At 40.3% G+C, this 24,462-nt stretch overlaps 1 protein-coding gene and 1 long non-coding RNA gene across 5 annotated transcripts in view; one reads left to right on the forward strand and one right to left on the reverse strand.

Annotated features, from left to right (window-relative positions):
• ADAMTS14 (ADAM metallopeptidase with thrombospondin type 1 motif 14) overlaps window positions 1-7,481 on the reverse strand; it is a 103,557-nt gene extending 96,076 nt beyond the window's left edge. For 3 of the 4 annotated variants that reach the window (XM_072130453.1, XM_072130452.1, XM_072130455.1), the window contains exons 1-2: window positions 6,920-7,481; window positions 5,642-6,030 (exon numbers count right to left, since the gene is read on the reverse strand). In XM_072130453.1, coding sequence (XP_071986554.1) covers window positions 5,642-6,030; window positions 6,920-7,004 — 474 coding nt within the window. In that variant the 5' untranslated portion in view covers window positions 7,005-7,481. Of the gene's footprint in view, window positions 1-5,641; window positions 6,031-6,919 lie in introns of those variants that run through there. The other variant, XM_072130454.1, reaches the window with a different exon arrangement.
• Window positions 1-24,462, forward strand: part of LOC140106189 (uncharacterized) — a 296,249-nt gene that overhangs the window by 218,037 nt on the left and 53,750 nt on the right. The gene's annotated exons all lie outside the window — the stretch shown is intronic.

The following is a 24,462-nucleotide window of genomic DNA, read 5'->3' on the forward strand; positions in this document are numbered from 1 at the left end:
GACTGCCACATACAGGCACTATCCAAATTAAATTGTCTCCATAGCAGCCTCCACACGTTGTCTCCATTGCTACCTCCAAAAGTCGTCCATATAGCTGCCTCCATACATCGTCCCTTTATCAAACGAGGTGTGTCAGGCAGAAATTTGGGTTGTTTTCATGGATTCCACATCAAAGTTGTTAACTTTGTCGCCACCCAGCTGTGTTATCCACAAAATATACTAATAAACTTTTATCATTTACCAATATTAACCTCTTAACGCTCAGCGTCCGATATATCGGACGCTGAGCGCAGTGACTTAGCGCTCAGCGTCCGATATATCGGACGCTGAGCTGATGCCGGTTCAGCTCAAGATCTGAGCCGAACCGGCATCGGGAAACACGGGGTGCCGGCTGTGACTGATAGCCGGCACCCCAGTGTAACACCCGCGATCGGAGTTGTCTCCGATCGCGGGTGCTTAACCCGTTAAATGCCGCGGTCAGCGCGACCGCGGCATCTAACATGTATCTGGGGGATCTTTCCCCCACGATCGGCCCCCCCGAACCGTTTTCGGGGTGCGCCGATCGTTGCTATAGTAACTCTGGGGTCCGATCTGGACCCCAGAGTTACCTGCAAGAATTGCCAGTAAGATGGCGTCTGTGACGTCATCTTACTGGCACAGTGCCAGCCTATGCAAGTGTATAGGCTGACACTGATAATACTCTGCAATACATCAGTATTGCAGAATATTATCATGAAGAAGCAATCAGATGATTGCTTCTTCATGTCCCATGGTATAAAAGTGAAAAAGTAAAAAAAAAAAGTTATTCAATAAAAAAATAAAGTCATAAATCACTAAAAATGCCCAAAACCCCCAAAACATATAAAGAGACATATAACTCAAAAAAAAAGTCTAAATCATAACACAAACCCCACATATATAGTATCACCGCGTCCGTAACAACCCGTAGAATAAAAGTAAATCATTATTGAACCCGCACGATAAACGCCGTAAAAAAAAACTGTTATAAACCCTCCAAAAATTATGATTTTTACCTTTTCAATCCCACAAAAAATGCTATAAAATGTGATCAAAAAACCATATGTACTGCGACATGATACTGGTGCAAAGTACAACATGTCCCGCAAAAAACAAGCCATCAACCAGCTCCGTAGCCAAAAAAGTAACAAAGTTATGCCACTTGGAAGACGGCAATACATAAATGATAGATTTTTCCCCACATTAGGGTTTTATTTGACAAATTTAGTAAAACGTAAGAAAATATATTCATGTCTGGTATCCCCGTAATCGTATCGACCCATAGAATAAAGATAACATGATTATTAGTCTATACGGTGAACACCAAAAAAAAAAGAAGTAAAAAATCCAGTACAGAATTGATGCTTTTCTACTCCTGTCCTCAAAAAACGTTCCTAAATTTTCAACAATAGGTGATACAAACCCCAAAATGGTAACATTGGAAAAAGCATCTCATCCCGCAAAAAAAATGGCATCACATGGCCCCAATAACGAAAAAGCGAAAATTTTATAGCCTTCAAAAGGGGCCAATGAGGAAACTAAAATCCTGGCAGCTGCAGGGTGCTCCTTCCCTCCTGCGCCTCGCTGTGTCCCCATAACACAAGTAATGTCCACATGTGGGGGGTCTTTGTACTCAGGAGAAATTGCAGAACAAATTGTATGGTGGGTTTTCTCTTTTTATCTTTTGGAAATGTGTAAATTTTAGGGCTAAATGAACGTATAAGGGAACAATATGACCATTCTAAATTTCACCTCCATTTTGATTCAATTACTATGAAGATCTCAAGGGGTTAACAATCTTCGTAAAAGCTGTTTCTGATAGCTTGAGGGGTGCAGATTTGAAAATGGGTTGGTTATATAGGGGGTTTTGATGCTAAATATGTAAAATTTCATTCCAAACTGTATTTATCCCCAAAATAGTCAATTCTGAAAATCCGGAAAAGCGATATTCTATTTGCAAGCCGCGTGACATCAAAATAAATTATCCAGACATTTCAGAAATTATGAAAATGTAAAGTAGACAAATGGGAAATGTTATTCAGCAACTTATTTAGGTGGTAAATCGATCTGCCTGAAAACGCAATGATTTTGAATTTCGAAAATGGCAAATTTTTCCAAAAATTTATCATATTTTCTTTTTTTTTGTAAATAAATGCAAAACTTATCTGCCAAAATTTACCACTAAAATGAAGTACAACATGTGGGGAAAAAACAATCTCAGAATCGCTTTGATAAGTAACAGTGTTCAAAAGTTATAACCGTATAAAGAGACGCAAGTCAGAATCCAAAAAATCGGGCTGAGCCTTAACCTACAAAATGGCTGCGTCCTTAAGGGGTTATTTCAGCGCTTCTTGCGCATCTGTTTACATTCCCCTCACCCGCCATATCCTAAACTTATAAGAACGCTACTACACTTGATCTTATACAAAAGGTTCTTAGAAGTGCTGTTTGGGGAGTAGCCTAGAGACAGGGGCTTGGATTGGCGAAAGCTCGCCTGGCAGCGGAGCGCCAACTCCATGCCAAGATCCAACTAACATAGTTTTAACTGCAGAACCTTTAATCTACTACTAGTTCACTGCCTCCATACATGGTCCCCTTATCAAACGAGCTGTGTCAGGCAGAATTTTGGGTTGTTTTCATGGCTTCCATGTTAACTTTGTCGCCACCCTGCTGTGTAATCCACAAAATATACTGGCAAACTTTTATCATGTACCGATATTATTTGAGCGCTTCTTGCTCACCTCCTTTGGTTCCTCTCTGCCACCCATTGGTTTGAAGCCTGAGTCCATTTAGGGTATGTCGCCATGCCACTCTCTAGCCTGCTGCCGCTGCCTCTGCATGCCGTCCCCTATAGTGTCAGGGTCAATTATTGCATGTTTTAGATGCTATCTAGCTTCATTCTGTCACTCTGTCATGGCCATGCTGTTGCCCATAATTTTGGCATAATGGTGCGATTAAGCAGCCTCAGAGGCATCCATGCATGCTGCCCCTGCTGTTTCCTGTCCATTTCCGTGGTGTTTCCATCCTTTTCTGAGGTTCCCACGTGTTTGGCCAAGCTTCCCTGTGCAGAGCCTTGGTCCCCTTGAAAAATGCTCGAGTCTCCCATTGACTTCAATGGGGTTCGTTATTCGAGACGAGCACTCGAGCATCGGGAAAAGTTCGTCTCGAATAACGAGTACCCGAGCATTTTAGTGCTCGCTCATCTCTAATTATAACACTTCTGTGGCCCCCAATACACCATTAAGCTTCACTTTCACACTTCTATAAACAGCAATTTCCCATGTTCCTATAAATTATAACACTACTTTAAGACTTTTTGGCAGAAATCTGGCCAAGTATAAAATAAAAATAAATGGGAGAAAAAAAATTATGCTCCTGAAGACACCTCTCCTTAACCAGACGCCCAATGTACAGGCACAAGTGCCTCACACCAATGATCACCCTCCTTCCAGGTTTTAGGAGTTTTGTACAGGTCTGTTTACATCATGGACTGTAAATTATCTTGTTCCTACTTGGCACTCTCCCGAAGGAGAAACATTGCATTACTTTACCGTCTTGGAGCAAGATGACTGTGAAATGTCAGATATATCTAAAAGTACAAATTTGTTCATTGAAGCAGTCATTATAACAGCCTATAAAAGTACTGTTATCATAATCTGTTTGAAAAAGTTAGTGTCCGTGTGGGAAAATGTAGGACAGGCTGCTCCTTACTGACAGATGGAATTTGACTAATCTTTCCTCTGATCATATTGTCAATTTAAAGGGGTTCAACAGGTTTATTAAAAAGCCTTCCTTCTCTTGAAGGATTTGTACATGCTAAAGTCAAAGGTCACCACTAGGTAGGTCTCCAGGCTGTTGTATACATTGAAAATACCTGTGAACCCCCTGAAGCATTGTAGAGTAAACCCAAGTCATAGGAAAAGACAAGGATTCAGATACAAGTAGACAATATAGCCAACAGCAACTTTAGTCTAAATCACAATTTCTTTTCACCTTGTTCTATATGTTTTCTTAAAGCCTTGGTTTCTGTATAGATCTGTAACATGTTTTAGGCAGGTCTACAAGCCCAAAAATAGTCCTATGAAGTTAATGGTTCCTAATTGCTCACATATAACTTTATGACCTTTGTTGAAGTTGATGGTCAAGGTGAATGATGATTTCAATATTAAGAATAGCGCTGTGAGAATAATCTAATATTGCATGACAGCAATCCAGCAATATAATTGGATAAAGAAAATCAATAAGCAATCTAGTCATGGTACATCCTATAGGTCATACAAATTAGACTAAAGTTCATGAAAATGGACAATTCCCCCCCCCCCCCCCAAAAAAAATAAATAAAAAAAATGTTCCTAAGGGAACATTTTACAATGAACAATCATTCTCGCTCATTGATGACATACAGTAGAAAAGTTAGTTTTATTGAACTACATAAAAGATATTAATTGTTATGGAACATCTTTCCTCCAAAGAGGAGCATCCTCTGAAAGACCAATGCCAAAAAGATTCATCTTCCTTCATCCAACGACATCAAAAATCTCTGTCAACGGACTATAGGTATATAGACTACAATGTATATATTTGTGTTGGTGGAACATTTGTTCACCGATCGGTTGTTGAACCATCCATTATATATGGCCACCTTTAGTATTAAACACAGTGTTCATTCAGCAACCAACTTTGCACACCTAATGCCACGTGAAAATTCTGTAGGACACTTGATATGATATATAGTTGTTATGGAAGTTTGTCATAATTTTTAAGATTGTTTACAATAAACATTGACTCTTTTATTCCATATGATCACTGTGTGGTGGAATTTATCTTTTTGGTTTAAGTTGGTTTAATGAGTCAAGACTTAGCTTCAAAACTTATTCAAAAACACATGGCTAATTTACATAAATAAGGCATGCTAAATATTTGTTCTCCAATTTGCTGATCATGTAAGTAAATAGGGAATACAACCTTGGAAACATGACTACGTGCTGTCACATCTGCTCAGATTCCTATAGACTAAGTATGTATGATGATGCTTCACTGCCAAGAACAATATGTGAAGTTCAGACATACCCACCAGGCAAACAGGTGGAAGTACAATACAAATTCTTGTATGCTCATTCTTCTTCAACTATGAAGAATGTTGCACGATGTAGTTATGTTCTATTTTCAGAAATGCACTCCAAAATTTAGGAATGTTGTATACATAGGACACGTCAAGTAAGACCCTATAACTCTCCCAGAGATACAAATAACAAGCCAATGTATTTTTGGCACAAGTTGAGCTGACAGCAGTTGAAGTTCAGTTAGCTGCTAGCATATTATGTCCCTAGAGTTGCCTTGTCTCGTATGATATTTCCATGTTAGCCAGCAGAAAATATCAGTACTAGTTTTGTCTTACCTATCGCAGATATAGAAAATGTGTCTATTCTATAATAGGAAGGGTAACGTAAGCTTCATGCAGAAAATGGTACAAAAATAAAGGGACACATGCACATTGTATGGACGATCTTGGTTTTTCCATTAACTCATTTTGACTGGATTTTACTTTTCTAAGTACTTGTACACCTTTTTTACTTCCATATACATCAATGTATAGATAATATTGTAAGAATAGTTGACCTACCAGTCCATCACAGTTGCTAATGGCCACAGCAGCTCCCGGCATATCCGTGATATCTCCTGTATATACACAATCAGCATGGATTGAGTCATGAGAAATCTCCTGGAAATCCTCTTGCCACTGAATAGTAGCTTCATTAGAAACCAGTTTCCTATTGGGCTTCAATCGTAGATGCAGCTGCTTGCCAAAGACCGTGACATTGAAGTACAAGCACCTATCATCTGACTGAGTTGTTGGTGTATCAGAAATACTTCGGGCGAACCTCTGCCCAGGGTGCTTTAAGGTCATCCTACTTCCTGCTGCTGACACCACGTGGGAAATATATCGTCCTAGATGATCTGTGCTGAATGGGACAACCACACCATATTCACTTAGCTTCCCAGACAGGTGTTCTACAGGGAATAAATAAGAGTTTGATAAGTTTTTGGAAATAAATTGGCCTAAATGGGTTTCAGCGGTGTGAGCGGTTCTCAGGATCACATCTTCCTCTCTCTTCGACATTTGGACCACACATTTTCTGCCACTAGTCTCTGCACCAGACACATTTGCTTTGACATACTTTAAAGGAACACATTGCTCTTGTTTGATGGCAACATATTGGGCCTTGTAAAACAGAACGAGGGTTGTATGCTGCAACACCTTCACAAAAAGCTGAAGACTGCTGTTAAATATTGACCTTCGCCTGTATTCTAAGAAACATTTTACAGCTTTCCCAGCTGCATACTCTTATTACACTTTCCCCGCCAGGGGGGAATGAGCAAAGCCTTGACTTGTAGCCCCATCTGCATGGAGCAAGTTTATTGACACCTGTCAAAACAAACTCACCTATGTAGTAATTTACAAATCACATAGACAAAATGCATAGAATATCCAAAGTAGAAGTCCCAGCTTCACTACGGACCTATGGTTACATCCAGAATATGCAGAGTAATGATTCCCTTCTCCATAAAGGGCTAGCCTCACATAACTGAGACACTGAATAGAGCAAGACATAGGGATTAAGCTCTAACAAGTGGTTAAAAAGAATAAAAATAGGTCAGAATATAATAAACCTAAAATTACAAAATAAAATTGTCAGCTAAGTCAATAAATTCAAGACTGACCTTTTCTATATGGCAAGTTAAATTTAAACAGTCTGGTTACCTATGAAGTGAGCCAGCATAGCACACAAGGTACTTAACCAGAGAATTTAATATGGGTCTTTAAAGTGTATTGTGTGAACTGTTCATTCATCGACCTAAAGTCAAACAACAATTTCAGTGAAAAAGTTAAACATCTTACCTTTAGAAATAAATGAATCCACAGTCAGCCAGCAGAGTGATGTAAAAAAGCAAGACACAATCCCATACATGTAAAGAAAATCCATTGGATAAAGTTTGCAGAGAAGTTTGTATTAGTCTCCTATGTAGGAAGAAGCAGAACCGGTGCAGTATCCAGTAAATGAGCAGCTTAATGGACCTTTATTCTTCTTTACATTCTCTCTATTTTGATCAGTTAGTAGGACATTTACAGATTCACAGACAGAGAGAGAGAGAGAAGGATCTTGCAGGATTTTCTTCAGCCAGCCAGGCGTTTAACAATCTGTTCTCCTCCTGTTGCAGCGCTGCAGATTGACAGATCTGGAGAGGCACACTCTGGAGTGCTGGGGGAGAAACTTAGAGCAGCCTTGATACAGTCTTTTGGACCCTTGTAAACTGTGCCTATCCAGGAGAAGCCCCATCCATTTACGAAGGCAAAAGAAAGAAGGGAGGAGGAGAAAAAGAGTGGAAAAGGGAGGGAGGTCTGGATAGTCAGAGTGCATTGCAACTCCAGCCAGAGGATGCAAATACTGACATCATCTGTAACATTGTAGCACAGACACACCCTGGGTTCCCTCTGTCCCTCCTCTGGACAGTGGGGGTCTCCCAAATCTGTCACATGTGAGACTGTACTTTGCCAGAAAACTGGAAAGGAAGGGGGGTGAAAACAGAGTCAGTCTGCATGCATTACCTTGACTGTGAAGAATAGGTTCAGTGTTCCCACTAGGAAAACACTTCAGCACTTAAAAGAAAAAAAAAATTTAACTTTAATCCCCACTTTTCGTTCAGGTGACTGATTTCAATTTCTCTATGTAGAAATGTATTTTTGATCAGCTGTGACATTTGCAACATTTTTCAAATATACCCCGAGTTACATAATAGTTTTATTTTAAGCCATAGAATGTAGTAAAGATTGAATAGAGAAAGCATTGGCACATATGTAAATGGAATTTGATGGCGCTATATAAATAAAGATTATTATTATAAGCCTATGGAATCTGTCTGGAATATGGAATGTAGCTCTATTGGAGTGAATGAATATGAGCTCTAGTACCATGTACAATATGTGGGCAAATATTTCACTGTTCATGAAAGATAGTATCCATGTATTTTAAATTCTTCAAGCGAATCATTAGATTCATACACAAATTTGGTGGTGCTCTCACTCCAAAATGCATACTTTATTAACCACGGCACACAGCCCGTATTTCATAACTTTACTGTAATGAAGGGACTAGGTGAAGGGAAGACAAAAAGGACAGTAAGTACAAAACTCAAGCCCCCTTAAAAGGCTCTGACTTCACCCTAATCAGTGGCCAGTAATTGGGCAACAGTCCCTCCCTACACCAATGTGCGAACACGTAACAAGACAAGCAACACAACCAGAGTAGAATAGTCAACAAGCTGGGTCATAACAGAGATAGCTATTAACCCCTTCCCACTCTGCAGCGGATATATCCGCCGCTGAGCACGGTGACTTAGAACTCAGCGGTGGATATATCTGCCGCTGAGATGATACTGGCTCGGCTCTGGATCGGAGCCGAACCAGCACCGGCAAACACGGGGTGATCAAAAAAAACATATGACCGCGGCGTGCAAGTGTGTCCCACGTGGATCGGACCCCCCCCCCCCGGTGTGCTTACCGGGGATCCGATCCCTCCTGCCGCTGCCCCCGGGTCCTCCTGGCAGGACCCAGCTGTATGTAACTGAGCATGCCCAGCATGCTCAGTTACTTACACTATACACTGCAATACACGTGTATTGCAGTGTAGAGGCTTGATCAAGCGATCGGATGATCGCTTGTTCAAGCCAAAAGGTGGAAAATGTATGAAAGTATCACCGCGTCCGTATTAATCTGTACAATAAATCTAAATCAATATTGAACCCGCTCGGTGAACGAGGAAAAAAAAAACTACGAAAAACTTCCCGTAATATACAATTTTTCATCAAACACCATCACAAAAATTTCTAAATGTTCTAAAAAGTGATCAAAAAAAGCTACATTCCCTAATATGATATGACTGAATAGAACAACTCTTTTTGCAAAAAATAAGCCCTCAACCAGAACTGACAACAGAAAAATACAAAAGTTAAGGCTCTGAAAAGTTGTCAATAGTAAAAACAATGCGATTTTCTCCAATATTGGTTTTGCTCAGTAAAATTGAGCAAAGATAAGAAAAACGATATAAATGAGGTATCACCGCAATCGTAGTGAACCAGAGAATAAAGATAAAATATTATTTTTATGTTACCGTGAGCGGGGGGAAAAAAATGCTAAAAATCCAAAATAAAAATTGATGATTTTGTCTGTGTCACCCTTGAAATAGTTAATAAAATCTCATGAATAAGCTATAGACCCCCAAAATGAATTATCTATACATCTGGGGTAATTTATGGGGTTTTATTATTGTATAGGCCTTACAAAGTCACTTGAAAGCTGAGTTGTCCCTCAAAATGTGAGTTTTAGCAATTTTCATGAAAATGAGGAAAATCGCACCTAAAGTTCTGTACCTCATAACATCGTAGAAAAATGACAGGACGCATAAAATATCATCCCAACATAAAGAAGACATTCCGTAAATGTTAATTATCAAGCTTTTTGGGTAGTTTTATTTCCTGTCTGGAAAGCAGAACATTTTAAACTAGGAAAAATGAAGAATTTTTAGAAACGTTTGCCAGATTTTCACTTTTTTTCAGAACGAAATGTAAAACTTATCACTTAAATTTAGAACTAACATGAAGTACAGTATGTCACGAGAAAACATTCTCAAAATCACCGGGATATGTTAAAGCGTTCCGAAGTTATAACCAATTATCATGATACATGTCAGATTTGAAAAATCGAGTCTGGTCATTGAGCTGAAAACGATTGTCGGTGATAAGGGGTTAATTAAACAACCATAAAAATACACTATATGTGCCATGTATAATGATTTTTACATAGTATATTTTATTGTGGTTTAAATGAAAGACAGTTTTTACTTTGTAGGTAATTTATTGGATAGAGAAAATGTATCTTGTGGATCTGTTAGAATTTTCTAAAATGGGAGTATGTAATAGAAGAGAAAATTACAGTGCACCAATAGTTGAGTTTTGCCTAATTAAAGAGAACCTGTCACCTCCCATACTCCCCACAAACCAAAAACAGTACCTTTATTAGTGTTTTGCTGCCACCATTTTTATAAAAAGCAGATAAAAAAAAGCCCTTAAAGACAAGGAGATGGAGGAGCTCTGCCATACATTAAAGCTACCCTGCCTTCTCTCATCCCTTCACACTTCTAATGCGGCCCCCTCCTCGATGCTGTAATCCTTTTCTGGTGCCAAGGTCATGTGCACCTCTCATTAGATAGCAGGTCCGATGCTTAGCCACGATGTGCACAAGCATGGCCGGCAAGTGATATGTGCTCCTGCTGAATGCATGGTGAAGCCAGCCAGGGACACACATGGCTGGTGCCAAGCTCACTGGTGCTCTGTGAAGTGAAGGAACAAGGGAGGCGGGCTAGTTTGACTGTTTGGCAGAGCTACCACCATGAGTGGTGACCTTTAATAATATATGGATTCTCTTACCTTCATTATATTAAATTCAACACTTTTTTTGGTTGTTGAAATATTTCTGTTACTCCTTGAGCTTCACCATAACTAGTGGGAAGAAGAACATTTCCTAAATCTAGGTGACAATTACTGGTTTGACTTGGACGGGCTCTAAGTTTGACTCAAGCAGTGATCATGTTGAAATTTTTAATATCAGCATTCCAAACACAGATGAAGGACCCTAAGTGCAGCTGGAGCTAAGTACTTTTCACAACACAGGGTGGTGCATGCAACTGTACCATATTTTTTACTTTTTAAAAAATCCAACACTGATCACTCTTCACGTATTGAGCACCACATCCAAATCCAACCTGTAATTGTTGCTATGGTGTAGTAAAAAAAAAAAAAAAAAAAAAAAGGAATATAACTTCAAGTTTGCATTTTCCAATGTTAGAGGAAAAAATAAACATTGGTGGGAACACCTTCGCCCACCCCATTTACTATAATCTCAAAAACATTGAAGATTATAGCAGAAATCTATAAATAGTCCAGTCCTGGTCTTTAGTCCATCCTGGTGGAGATTGTACAGGTATCTACTAAGAGGCCAGATCCTATTAGGGGATATAGGGGCGCCAGAGCACTGGTGGGGGAATTTTAAGACTGTTGTTAGAAATGTCAGTCTTAACAAATGTCTTTTAAGTCTTCCTATATGTTTTACAAAGGCCTTGGGATGATTAGTGATGTTGCGTTATGTATTTCTATATTGAAGTGTATTCAGGTATGCTGACAAAAATCAAGTACAAGTGCTCAGGCTACAGAACTGCTTTGTAGACATGTGGCGTCATATTTACTTGAAATTCTTTCTCTATCTCTTGTCTGTTACAACAATGTGCATGTTAAGTGAGCATATCTCGAGACAAGTATCACTGACAAGTTGTCTGGGTCCACTATCATCACATATTTTCAGCTTGAAGATTAAAGTTTTTTAACCAATAAATGTAAATAGTAAAAATTAAACCAGGAATACAGAAAATACAGAATTGGAATGTCTGTGTATGTGTCAACCACAGTGTAAGGGCAGGGGGCAGGATGTCAACCACAGTGTGTGGGCAGAGGACAGGATGGTAACCACAGTGGGTGAGCATGGGGGAGGGGCAGGATATCAACCACAGTGTGTGGGCAGGGGGCAGAATATCAACCACAGTGTGTGGGCAGGGGGCAGAATATCAACCACAGTGTGGGGGCAGAATATCAACTAAAGTGTGTGGGCAGGGGGAAAGGTGTCAGCTACAGTGTGTGAATAGGGGGCAGGATGTCAACCACAATGTGTAGGCACGGGGCAGGATGTCAGCCTCAGTGTGTGGGTGTGTGGGCAAAGGACAGGGTGTTAGCCACAGTGCGTGAGCAGGGAGCAGGATGTCAACCACACTGAGTGGGCATAATGTCATAACATGTGTGAACGAGGGGCAGGATGTCAACCACAGTATGTGGGCGGGGGGCAGGATGTCAACCATCGTTTTTGGGTGGGGTATTTGTAACAAAATAGAATTTAACAAGATTATCAAGTTGTTCTCTCAAATGTTTCTTATTTTTCACGGATATAGTAAATTTATAAGTGCTGACTGCCTTGGAAGACTAGTTACCTCTTTATTTTTGCTTTGGGCAGGACTGTTTTCCTAAACTTTTGTCACCAAAGTGCATGTACGTACATTTCTTGAGTGTCATTTCAGAGAAGTTGGCCAAGTACATTTGTCAATACTTCTGAGAGCATGACCTCATGCCCCAGGCCAGCTGGCTCTTGTTGAATACATTTCAGTAACATGCACCTTCACCCCATGACTTCATCTTGGCTGCCAGGTTAATCAAACACTAGTAACAAACATGTAATGCATCAGATATTCAGATGGATGTTTATGTATGGCTTTTCATTCATTTCCATTAGAATGTTGTCGTTACAGCTGGTCAATGCTTCCTTTTTGGTTATTTTATGGCCAAATAGTTACACTATAGTGCAATAGTTTGGCTTGTCCATCAGGTTCCCATACAGGTTGAAACAATATATTTTAATACACACACCTTAATCCCTTGCTGCGCCATCCTAGAACATCTTCAGAGAGACAAAAGAAAAATTGTGTGTAGACTATTTCTAGATTTGAACACCATTCAGCTAGAGTCTCTGAGGAAGGGTTATTTGATCTCAGTTAAAAAGTAAAAAAAAACTTTTTATTTAATATCAACCTTTTTTTTTTTGCTATTAATAATGGATGCATAATAGAAGGCAGTTCCCTACACTAAGGTAACTGAGGAATGGAAGGTAAATAGAAGACCTTTCGTTTTCAGTTTCTGTTATGGTCTCCTAAAACTGATTGTGTAACGGAAAGCCCTGGGGCAAGCATGAACTTACCTTTAGTTGAGTACTTCTACATCTGTATTCCATTGATAAAAGTTTTTGGACCCGGAACCTTACTAATCAAAACTTGTGACATGCCATTATCAGAAATTTTTAAAACCCCAGTTATCTCTAGTAACAAAACCAGTCACTTACCAATAGCTCACACTGTGGAAAATCTACACTTGCACTAGGATAAGAACACAAATATATAATTAAATATATACTCACTTGACAATTTCCCTGGTGTTCTCCCGTTTCAACACTCTCCAATCCCACTCCTGTCTCAGCAGCTGGTTTCAGCAGGTCACCCCTGTTACAATGGGTGGCTGAGAGCCAAGAGAGGGAAAAGAGATGAGACCTGAAGAGGATCCAGGTATCATTAGAGATGCAAGCAAAGAAAACAAATCTACCAAATGAATAGAGAGCTTCTAAACCAAGCGCACCTACATGCTGGGGTGTGCCTCCTGAAACAGGATCTGTTCTTCTAATAGCTTCGCTTTGAGAAATTTGTCTTTCAAAATTATGAAAGTGAGCCTCAGGGGCTCCTGGCTTGTCACAGAAGCCCTTTCTGGCTCCATCATTTGCTAATTGATTACTCCTTGAGTCTCTGGCTGGTAAGGGAGGAGGAGGGTAAAAATGCCGAATGGAGGCGTGAAGAATTAGCAGATGACTGAGCCACAAGGAGCTTCTGTGACTTAGCCAGGCGCCCTTGAAGCTCATTTGCATAATTGATAAATGAAAAGATGTTTTCTCAAAAGCTAAGATGTTAGTAGCAAAAAGAAGAATGGATTCTATTGCCTATTTACATGTTAAAAACATACAAATAATACTGTCATGTGCCTAGGTTTGTCTATTTCTTTCAGCATTAACATGTAGCGAGCATAGTTTTTTCCGTTTTTGGGTTGGAATTTGGTGTTGCTCATTTTGCTTGGTAATCAGTATTAGATTTCCAACATTGCATTATGTTTCTTTTACAGCAAATTAAAAGTGAATTGAGAGGGAATGTCATATTGGCCCATGGGTAATGAAAGCTCAAGATCAAGCAATCCTATTTTTCATGGCACAAGACTGAGTTCTGACAAATAGGGGGGTGTTCAAATATTTTGCTTCCTAGAGACGAGCTTTTAAAGTTGTATGACAGTTGTTTGATTTGTTTTCCCTCTGGTATGCAATCTGTATCATAGCCCCCTACACAATTAAGCTTGGCACCCATAAATGATCCATCCCTTTCTTTTATTTTTCAAATTATTTCTTATTTTTCATCCTTCGCTTAGTTGCAATAATCGTCAAGTAGTACTTGGATTTCTCCTCTCTCAAATCTGCAGCAGTCGTTTTTCAGTGTCAATTCCATTCTGAGAAGTCTCTTTGGATACTAACAGTTTGCATTGCACCTCAAAATAATCTTTATCTCTTGTCCTCCATCCTCCTCATATTGTGGCCTCCTATCCTCCATCCTGCTAATATTGTGCCCCCTTGTCATCCATCCATCCATCCATCTCATATTGTGGCCTATTATCCTCCATCCTCCTTATACTGTGGTCCCTCTCCTTCTCATGTTGCTGGTATTAAACAAAAAAAATCTGTTTCCCTCTTCCCCTAGCAGCAGTCCTGCTTCCTCTTCTGCCAGGCTCTGAGTTGTGTGGATTAGAAATAAGGAGCCAGGTAAGATAGACTCAGTGGAGGGGACGGGGCCAACCTAGGTGAGGAGCTACCTCGTCACATGTCTGCTGAAGAGATGAGGTGGTAGCAGGTAGCCGGTCCAGCTTCCTCCTGTCCCAATGTCTTGGCTGCTCTAGTATACGGGACCAGGAGGAGGCAGGACAACATGGGGCAGCCCTGCACAATCTTCCAACCGCCTAAGATTGGACAAGCAAAGCTAAAGCAATGCACAACAAATGGCCAAACAAATATAAATCTGAGACTATATACAGAAATCTTTATTGAAATAGGAAGACAAACATCACAAACTCCATATACATCTAAAAGCATCTAAAACACAAATATACAAGGAAGACAAACCGGGACCCAGGTGGGGGTTACCCGTATACCTCCTCTCTCCGACACTGTAGTGTCTAAAAGCCAATCTCCAAATGTGATGAAAGTATATGGTTAAATACCCATATGACGATTGCCCAAACACAGACTGCAGGATAAAAGACTCAAGCAGCAACCAAGTAATTACACTCACCGGCCACTTTATTAGGTACACCTGTCCAACTGCTCGTTAACACTTAATTTCTAATCAGCCAATCACATGGCGGCAACTCAGTGCATTTAGGCATGTAGACATGGTCAAGACAATCTCCTGCAGTTCAAACCGAGCATCAGTATGGGGAAGAAAGGTAATTTGAGTGCCTTTGAACGTGGCATGGTTGTTGGTGCCAGAAGGGCTGGTCTGAGTATTGGGATTTTCACGCACAACCATCTCTAGGGTTTACAGAGAATGGTCCGAAAAAGAAAAAACATCCAGTGAGCGGCAGTTCTGTGGGCGGAAATGCCTTGTTGATGCCAGAGGTCAGAGGAGAATGGGCAGACTGGTTCGAGCTGATAGAAAGGCAACAGTGACTCAAATCGCCACCTGTTACAACCAAGGTAGGCAGAAGAGCATCTCTGAATGCACAGTACGTCGAACTTTGAGGCAGATGAGCTACAACAGCAGAAGACCACACCGGGTGCCACTCCTTTCAGCTAAGAACACGAAACTGAGGCTACAATTTTCACAAGCTCATCGAAATTGGACAGTAGAAGATTGGAAAAACGCTGCCTGGTCTGATGAGTCTCGATTTCTGCTGCAACATTCGGATGGTAGGGTCAGAATTTGGCGTCAACAACATGAAAGCATGGATCCATCCTGCCTTGTATCAACGGTTCAGGCTGGTGGTGGCGGTGTCATGGTGTGGGGAATATTTTCTTGGCACTCTTTGGGCCCCTTGGTACCAATTGAGCATCGTTGCCACACTACAGCCTACCTGAGTATTGTTGCTGACCATGTCCATCCCTTTATGACCACAATGTACCCAACATCTGATGGCTACTTTCAGCAGGATAATGCGCCATGTCATAAAGCTGGAATCATCTCAGACTGGTTTCTTGAACATGACAATAAGTTCACTGTACTCAAATGGCCTCCACAGTCACCAGATCTCAATCCAATAGAGCATCTTTGGGATGTGGTGGAACGGGAGATTCGCATCATGGATGTGCAGCCGACAAATCTGCGGCAACTGTGTGATGCTATCATGTCAATATGGACCATAATCTGAGGAATGCTTCCAGCACCTTGTTGAATCTATGCCACGAAGAATTGAGGCAGTTCTGAAGGCAAAAGGGGGTCCAACCCATTACTAGCATGGTGTACCTAATAAAGTGGCCGGTGAGTGTATAAGTGCAAAGTATTATCTCCTATACAATGACCAAAAATCACAAAGTGCAAGTGCTTCAACGGTGTGCTATGACACTAGTCAAGGATGAACTATCCAACAAAATGTATGTTTACTGCAAGATATTCCTAAGTCATAACAGCAAGGATATATAGATAGCTACTGCACGGCTGGTGAGCAGGCGGGGGTAAGGCAGGAGGTGAGGTGAAAATTCCCCACGCGTTTCGTCGTCACCCGGACGACTTCCTCAGGGGTCAGGTGGCGGGACAGGGGTTGAGAGCCAGGACTGTCCCGCTGAATCCGAGACGGTTGGGAGCTTTGAGTATGTACCATCAAAGTGCAGGTAGAGCTCTCAGCATCTCCTTCACAAACAATATCAAGTGCACAGACTCCTTTCTTCTCTCAGCTTTGCGCTGGGTTACAAAGGTTTACTTATTTGCATAGATTTTGTCTGCTTATTACACAGCTTTCAGCATCCAAGTTAAAGTCTCAATTCAGGACATTGAGGCATGCTTATTATGACATTAAAGTCAAATACAAGTTCAAAGAGCTCCGGTCACACTACTTATTAGTACATTAGTCTTGCAAAAGAGCTGAAAGTGTGTTCTCTTAGACAGTATATCTGACATATCAACATGATATGCCATAAATACATTTTAAATGCATGTCTGCTGACCCCACTGGGTACAGGTTGGGGTCTGACTCCTGGGATCACGAAAACAGACCCTCTGCAGTAACTAGAACGAAGGTCCTGTTCTCACTAACTGATGGAGTAAGCAGGTGGAGACCTTGTCCTGCTGCTCCATTCAATTTTATGGTAGTGTCGACAATGCCAAGCACAGCGCTCTAATATGTGAGTTGCAGAGCATTGTTTTTAGGCAATTTCTGGTGCTCCACCAGTATTTAATGGAGCCGCAAGACACGTGCTCAGTCACATCCTCACTGATCAGTTTGCTATCCCTTGTCTTGCGCAAACTCTGTACATTAGACAAGAACATTCCGGGTATTTGCCTATAATGCAGTGTCTGAGAATTCAGACCATCTGAAATCTATTTTACTTTTGACACTTCAAAATTCTAGGTTTTTTTGCATCTGACATTCCTGGTGCAGACCTAGAAGAATGATGCTGGCTTTATTTCATCTTTTAGATCTGCAGAGGTGGGTGCTGTCTATTTATAACCTACGGTACATAAGATTTCTATCTGACTGACTTTAAATAAAGACATAAAAGTATTCAGGAGAGATACCTTACTGCCTAACCAGAAGAAAGCTCTTAGAGCAAAGAGATCCCTTTATCAGGCAGTTTACCAATGTATTACATAGACAAAAGAGCACAACATTTAAGAGATGTTACATAGATATTCTTCAGTCTGCCGTGGAGTGTGAATTGTGTCCATGCAGTGAGCAATAAACCAGGTGTTGGATTCAGTCCTTGGGTAGATGAGTAAAATGTTACGTACATTTTAAATCCCAATTGTTTTCTCAATCTCTGGCAGTTTTTACAGCCAATCCCAGGAGTGGAGCGGACCCAATGGTCAAACCCAAACCAGCAAATTGACTCCCTAGCAACTTACCATGGCTATGATTAGCCAGAGGGTGTCACCCAGGCTACCAAACCCAACCATCTGGTCCGGTCACAAAAGACGATTCATGAAAAGTGTCCTAAGGTTAGACAGTGCAGAGTTAGACTAGACAGTCTTATTCTGCACCAGATTCATATAAGTGTCTGATGCTGGATAATAAATCTGGTGCAGTGTAAAACTGTCTAGTCATACTCTGCACCTCCCACTAGTTGGCTTACTTAACGCCAGAAAGTTATGACAAAATTCTGTCGTGTCAGGAGTATTTTTGGTGCACTGACCTTTATGGAGAAAGGTTACACCCTTTTTCACTGGCCACACCCCTTTTGTTGAACTAGTCGTAAGAGAGCCAGAAAACTGTTTCAAACCCTTTATAAATGTGGTGCAGACACTTCTTTTAGTGCAAAGGATGACAGAATTCTGGCGGAGACAGATTAATAAATCTCCCCCAATATGTTACAAAAAACTGCCACAAAAGACGATATGTGACTCTAGCCTAAAGCTAGAAATGAGTAGAATATGCTATCCTGTTCCCACTGTTCCAGGCTATACACAAAATAGAAAAGTCATGTGTAAAAAATGAAGTACATCCAATGATACAATAACAATGCAATAAAGTGATGTCATAGATTTCTATATGTCCATATCTTGAGCATAATTTCGGTATCATATTATAAGATAAGGATCTCATTTTTTAAATTGCCCCTGGCTTTGTGGTTATCTGTGATCTACATGCAATGTGAGCTGCAGAGATGCAGGCAGTTAAATTAGCAATGAACTGGATCATTAAAGAAAATCTAACATTGAAAAACAGCATGATAAACCAGGGACACTTACTTATAGATACAGGCACCGTGACTGTAATCATGTTATATTTGTTATTCTTATTAGCCTTCCTTCAAAAATCTATTAAAATTATTAAAATGAGCCACAAGGGCTATGGGGGCATTACTAGAGCCCCTCTGTGCTGTAGCATCACAGGTTGTTACACTGTCTCCCCCTACCCACTTCTACCTAAGCACTTCCCCCTCCCTCTGCCTGATGTAATCTCACTGCAGCAGATGAAGTTTCAGCACACAGTGAAGGGTAAAGTGCTGAGCAAATAGGGGAAAACAGCCTGTGAAGATACAGCATGGAGTGGCTCTGGTAATGCCCCCAGAGCCCTTCTAGCTCGTTAGCATAATTTTAAACGTTTTTATAAGGCAGGAGGCCATGGATAACAAATGTAAGAAGATTACCACAGTCACTGTGCCTTGATCTATGAGTAAGTGTCCCTGGTTTATCATGCTGGATTTTTTATGGTAAATATCCTTTAAAAAAATTGGATTCTCATTTTTAATATGAGATCAAATGGATCTAAGCACTAAAGAGCCTAAATCACAGGCATCTGAGGTGACGCTCCCCCTTCAGCCTGTAAAAGTGAAGCTTGTGCGAAAATCCTGAACCATACAGCCATATTCCAATCCTACATTGTTGCAAAAAACAATCCTTCCACAGAAAATGTGTCCCATCATTGATTTACCTGTCACTGGTAAAGCAAATATTTTAGACACAAATGGTAGACACAAATGGTATCACAGGCACAATCTAGAATTGCCTATTGACCAATAGTGACCTTTAACAAACTTTGGCGGTGAACTAGTGTAAGCCACCCACACACTCCTAAAATATAAGGAGAAAATGTCTGAATTAGATGTGAGCTTACGTGAACACATGTCATTCAGAAATTATTTTTGTTTACATATTTTTTATCCGGAACAAGTTTCAAATGTCAATAGACCTCTCTTTAGTACTGGAGAGAAAGTTCCAAATAGGGATGCATTGATCTACAGACCTTAAATAACTTGCCACCAACGCACACTACACTACCTTACTATTATCCTGGTCCAAAAAGATGTGGTAGCAATGTTTAGAGGAACTCTTTCTGGGTTATGGCAGGCAGGTGGATGTATGGATGGGAATAATGTGGCACAATCCATATGAACTTGGTTGTAAAGGACCAGATAATGATTGTTTTTAAGGAAAAAACCTGGGTCTTCTACTTATAAAATGATAGAGAATGTATTGTTCATTTTTCATATATTCATATATATGATTGATTTTAATGCTTAGAGACAGATTCAGGCCACCAGTTCCTGGGCCGTATGAAAATTGTTATCACTTTCCTGTCTAAAGTTTTAAAAGAATCAGCAAGGATAAGGCAACAGAAACTTCCTGCATAAATATGATACATATGGTACTAGAACCAGAATGACTACATACATAGTTTCTAGAACAAATATCAATATATAAATATGCCAGAACACAATACCAGGTTAAAGCTTGCTGCATACATACAGTACCAGAACCAAGCCGCATGGTTCATGATCAGATACATAACATCCATGGACAGACCAGAAGACGTGATACCTCCCCTCCCTTAAACTTCCCCTCAAAAGAGGGTCAGGGCTGGTATCTAGCATTTTGGTTCCTTGTAGCTTTAACTACAACAAGAAAGAAATTTAGTTCAAATCAAGAGTTCCAGAGTTGAATAGTACACTGTTTTGACAGGAGAACAAGTCACCAGTCCAGAGACACAGAACCATTATAGGCCATGGACCAGTTTTTTATAGAAAGTGCTCAGGAGATGGTTGACATCTACGTTCTGCTGCTGAAGGCTAACATAGTCGCTGTTCATTCACATATATCCACTCCAAAACCACTACTTTTAGCCTCATTGGATACATCATAGAATATTTTACTGCCAGTGCTCTAAGGCGTCAAATTGTCACTTCACTGACACTGCTTACGAATGATCTTGCACTTCTGGATCCAGAGGGGGAATCGCCTCCTCCGCCAGTAATGTTCTGAACATCATTTCTCAAGAGCGAGCAGCATATCCTCCTGTAAGCCTCCCACCTGGTCAGTAAGTAGGTCAGTAGTGTTCTACTGCAGGGCTCTCATAACATCAGCTGAAGTCGGCTCTGCGTCCCCCTTTGCCACATGGTCTGCATGGATCAGTCCTGCTGTATATTCATCCAGCTCTCTCTTCCTACATGTTGGGCATCTGTTCCTCCAGGACATCAAACCTGGAACTTGATGCTGGGTTTGTGTCCTGTGTGGATGGACCTGGAGGCTGCTTTTGTGGATCTTGCTCATGGAGAAGTCTGGCAAAGCCTTCCAGCCATGCCTGCACTCAATCTCCTTCTCTCGTACCACTTCAGAGGCCCAAGTGCCATCTAGGAAGCAGTACTCCATGGACCTTTAGACTGTTTTAGCCATCCTGGTTCCTGTCATCCAAAATCAGTGGCTATGGACTCCACACAACCTCTCCAGAAAGTGCCCCACTTAAAAGAAATCTACAATCAAAGTCCAGCAAGATTAACCAGGAACACTTAACTTACTCATAGTTCCAGACACTGTGACTGTGTTAATCTTCTTATGTTTGTTATCCATTACTTCCTTCTTTCTGAAAATCAACTTTAAAATTATGCTAATGAAGTGCCAGAAGTTCTGGGGGCATTACCAGAGCACCTCCGTACTCTGGCTTTAAAAGCTATTACACTGTCTCAGTCTCAGAGGGGAGGGGAAGTGCTCCTGCACATTGTAAGCTGTGGCACAGAAGGTCTCTGGTAATGCCCCCCCAAGAGCCCTTCTGGCTCATTAGCATATTTTGAAAGAGGATTTTAGAAGAAAGGAGCCCGTTGTTAACAAATATAAGAAGATTACCACAGTCTGGTCGCCTGGATCTAAGAGTAAGGGTCCCTGGTTTATCATGCTAGATTTTGATGTAGATTTCTTTTCATTCTCCATTCCTTGCCAGAACACTAATTGCACAGTGGAGATTTGGTGCCAAGCTGTCGGTTTTACCAAGCACTATGCCATTCCCCACTAAGCCTTCTGCACAGATACAGTATAGATGTATAGAAACAAGAGAATGTGGTCCTATCCAACACCCATTTGTACAGGACAAAATTGCTACTATGTACTGAGCATATATTGATCATAAGAAGTGGTATGTGTTAATGTTAATTATAAAAGGTGGTATGCTATAAGAAGAGTAGATTACAAGCAGACACATGCCTGCCTTTGATTCTATTTTACATTTATTCTAGGAACCTGTGTTAGTAGAGACCCTTTTATATTATAATCTGCAGTTTGCAACTAGAATGCAAGTTCTAAGGCTTTTGGGAATAGATAAAGCCAATCCATCCAGTATCAATAGGTCAATGCAGCATAATTGGACAAATGAAAGGGGTTTCCTTGGTTAGGGTGAAATTTTAATGCACAGCACAATATTGCTATAAACTTTGTACAGAACCAAAGGCTAGATTCATATGGCAATAATCTGTCTGTATGATAGCATATTCCTGCTACAAATTCTAGCTCTGGGTTTATATGATATGACATAGCTTTGGGCAATTAGACCGGCTGTAAAGACAGGATTTATAGCTGCAATATAGTCCTTATGACATCGTTATATTATGTTCATGTAAATTCACTGTTGTTGCACACATCCGATTTTGGTCCAACAAACGTGGTCCATGTGTCGGCAAGATTTACTGCCCCAAACCCAGTACAGCATGTCCTGATAATAGGTCCAATTACCAAAACTTTTATTATAGATCATATAAACCTGTAACATGGATTTTACGACTTTAATATGGTCCATATGATGCAAAAGAGCCTAAAGTCCCAATCCATTGCTCCAAAACTTTGTATTAGTAGTAAACTACATCCATATAAAAAGTAATTGGAAAATCTAAATTTGCGAGTCAGTGGGCAGTGAAAGTATTCAGACCCCTTTACACACGTTTCACTCTTTGTATCATTGCAGCCAATTGGTAAGATCAAAAAAGTTCTTGTTCTTTGCTTATTAATGTACACTCTTGACTGGCCCAGCCAGAGCCCGGACCTAAACCCAATTGAGCATCTCTGGAGAGACCTGAAAATGACTTCCACCAACGTTCACCATCCAACCTGAGAAGCAGAGGATCCCCAAATCCATGTAAAAAACATGTTGCATCTTACAAAGACAACTCATGGCTGTACTAGTTCCAAAGCTGCTTCTACTCAATACTGAGCAAAGGGTCTAAATACTTATGTGATATTTCAGTTTTTCTGGTTGAATAATTAGCAAAAATATCTAAACGTCTGGGGGGTTTTCTGTCAAGAGTATAAATTAATAAACAAAAACAAAACTTTTTTGATCTTACCGATTGGCTGCAATGTAACAAAGAGTGAATAATTTAAAGGGTCTGAATACTTTCCGTACCCACTGTATGTGCTGAAGTGAAACACTTCATTGATTACTAGAGAAGTGAGACAGAGCCTTTATCAGGTCTATTTATAGCAGAGTCATGATCAATAGGAGATTGGCCCTGGCATCATCATCCACCAGAGGTGACTCGCAAATTTAGATTTTCAGATTACAAGTGAGGGTTCTGGGATAACTCTCGTAAGCTCAATGAAATTGAGGATTAGTTTATTTCGGGAAGTACAAAGCAGAATACCTTAGTAAAACAGCAGCAGCAGAACATCACTATCTTAGATCTTAGAATGTAAACATGTTTGACTATCATGGTGGTGATTCTCCTAAATAGGAAATTTACTGTCACTGGAAATCAGAAGCTTGTAAATGCTACAGATGTGTGCGAGACACTTAATAATTATCCCTTACAAGGTTATGGAAGGACCTGCGACTCTTCAGTCAACATAGTTAACACCAAGTATAAAAGTGATCAAAATTAATAGATAAACACTCTGTAAACAATGTTATACAGAGATAAAGTAGAAAACTGTGAAAATAACCGCCGATACGACATGGTTAATATATCGTCCCACAAAAAAATTTGTATATCCAAGACTTTATTCCATAAGTATGAGCATGATGGGCGAAGTCAAGCGGCAATAGGTGGATCCAACATAGACAAAGGCAGAAAAAGGACGGATCTTACACCTGTGCTGTACTTTTAAACAGATGCACAGTGGGTGGTGAGTAAGGTTTATTGTGCCCGTTGTTCTTGATGACAGATTCCCTTTTACGGCAACTTTTTTACACAGATATCAATTGTTCATATGGGTTTTATGTAACATGCAATATTTACTAGTTTAATCGAGTTATAATTATCAGCAATTTTATCTTCTTGTAGGAAGGACCAATGCAACTAATGTGATTTTTAGAATATAAAACAGCAAACATGCACAAACACACAAAATATAAAGTTACATACAACATGGTTAGATATACATGGCATATGTGTCACATTAGAGTCATCATATTATCCAGCGTTTTATATCAGTTCAAGTTAACATGACCTTTCCACGAGAACATTTGACATCATGGCTTTTTCCACAAGCTACAGATTGGTTTCCCACACTTCTCACCACTGAACAGCTGGATCATGAAGTAGTACTTGAAAAAATTCTGTGGGAATATGAGCATCACATCCAGCATCCTCTTGAATTGTGTAGGACACTGTAAAATTACCTTATCACAACCGGCCGGCTTGGTTGACGTAACTTGTGATGTTATAATCTGAAAATGTAATCTCCAAATTAGTTCTAGATCTCAAAAGAAAGTCCTTTTAAAGGATATTTGAAAAATAGATAACCCTGTAAAGGACATAAAGAAGAGCAGACAAAATTCCTGCAAAAACGAACA

This window comes from Engystomops pustulosus, chromosome 11 (assembly GCF_040894005.1).
Source record: "Engystomops pustulosus chromosome 11, aEngPut4.maternal, whole genome shotgun sequence".
NCBI classification, from domain to species: domain Eukaryota; kingdom Metazoa; phylum Chordata; class Amphibia; order Anura; family Leptodactylidae; genus Engystomops; species Engystomops pustulosus.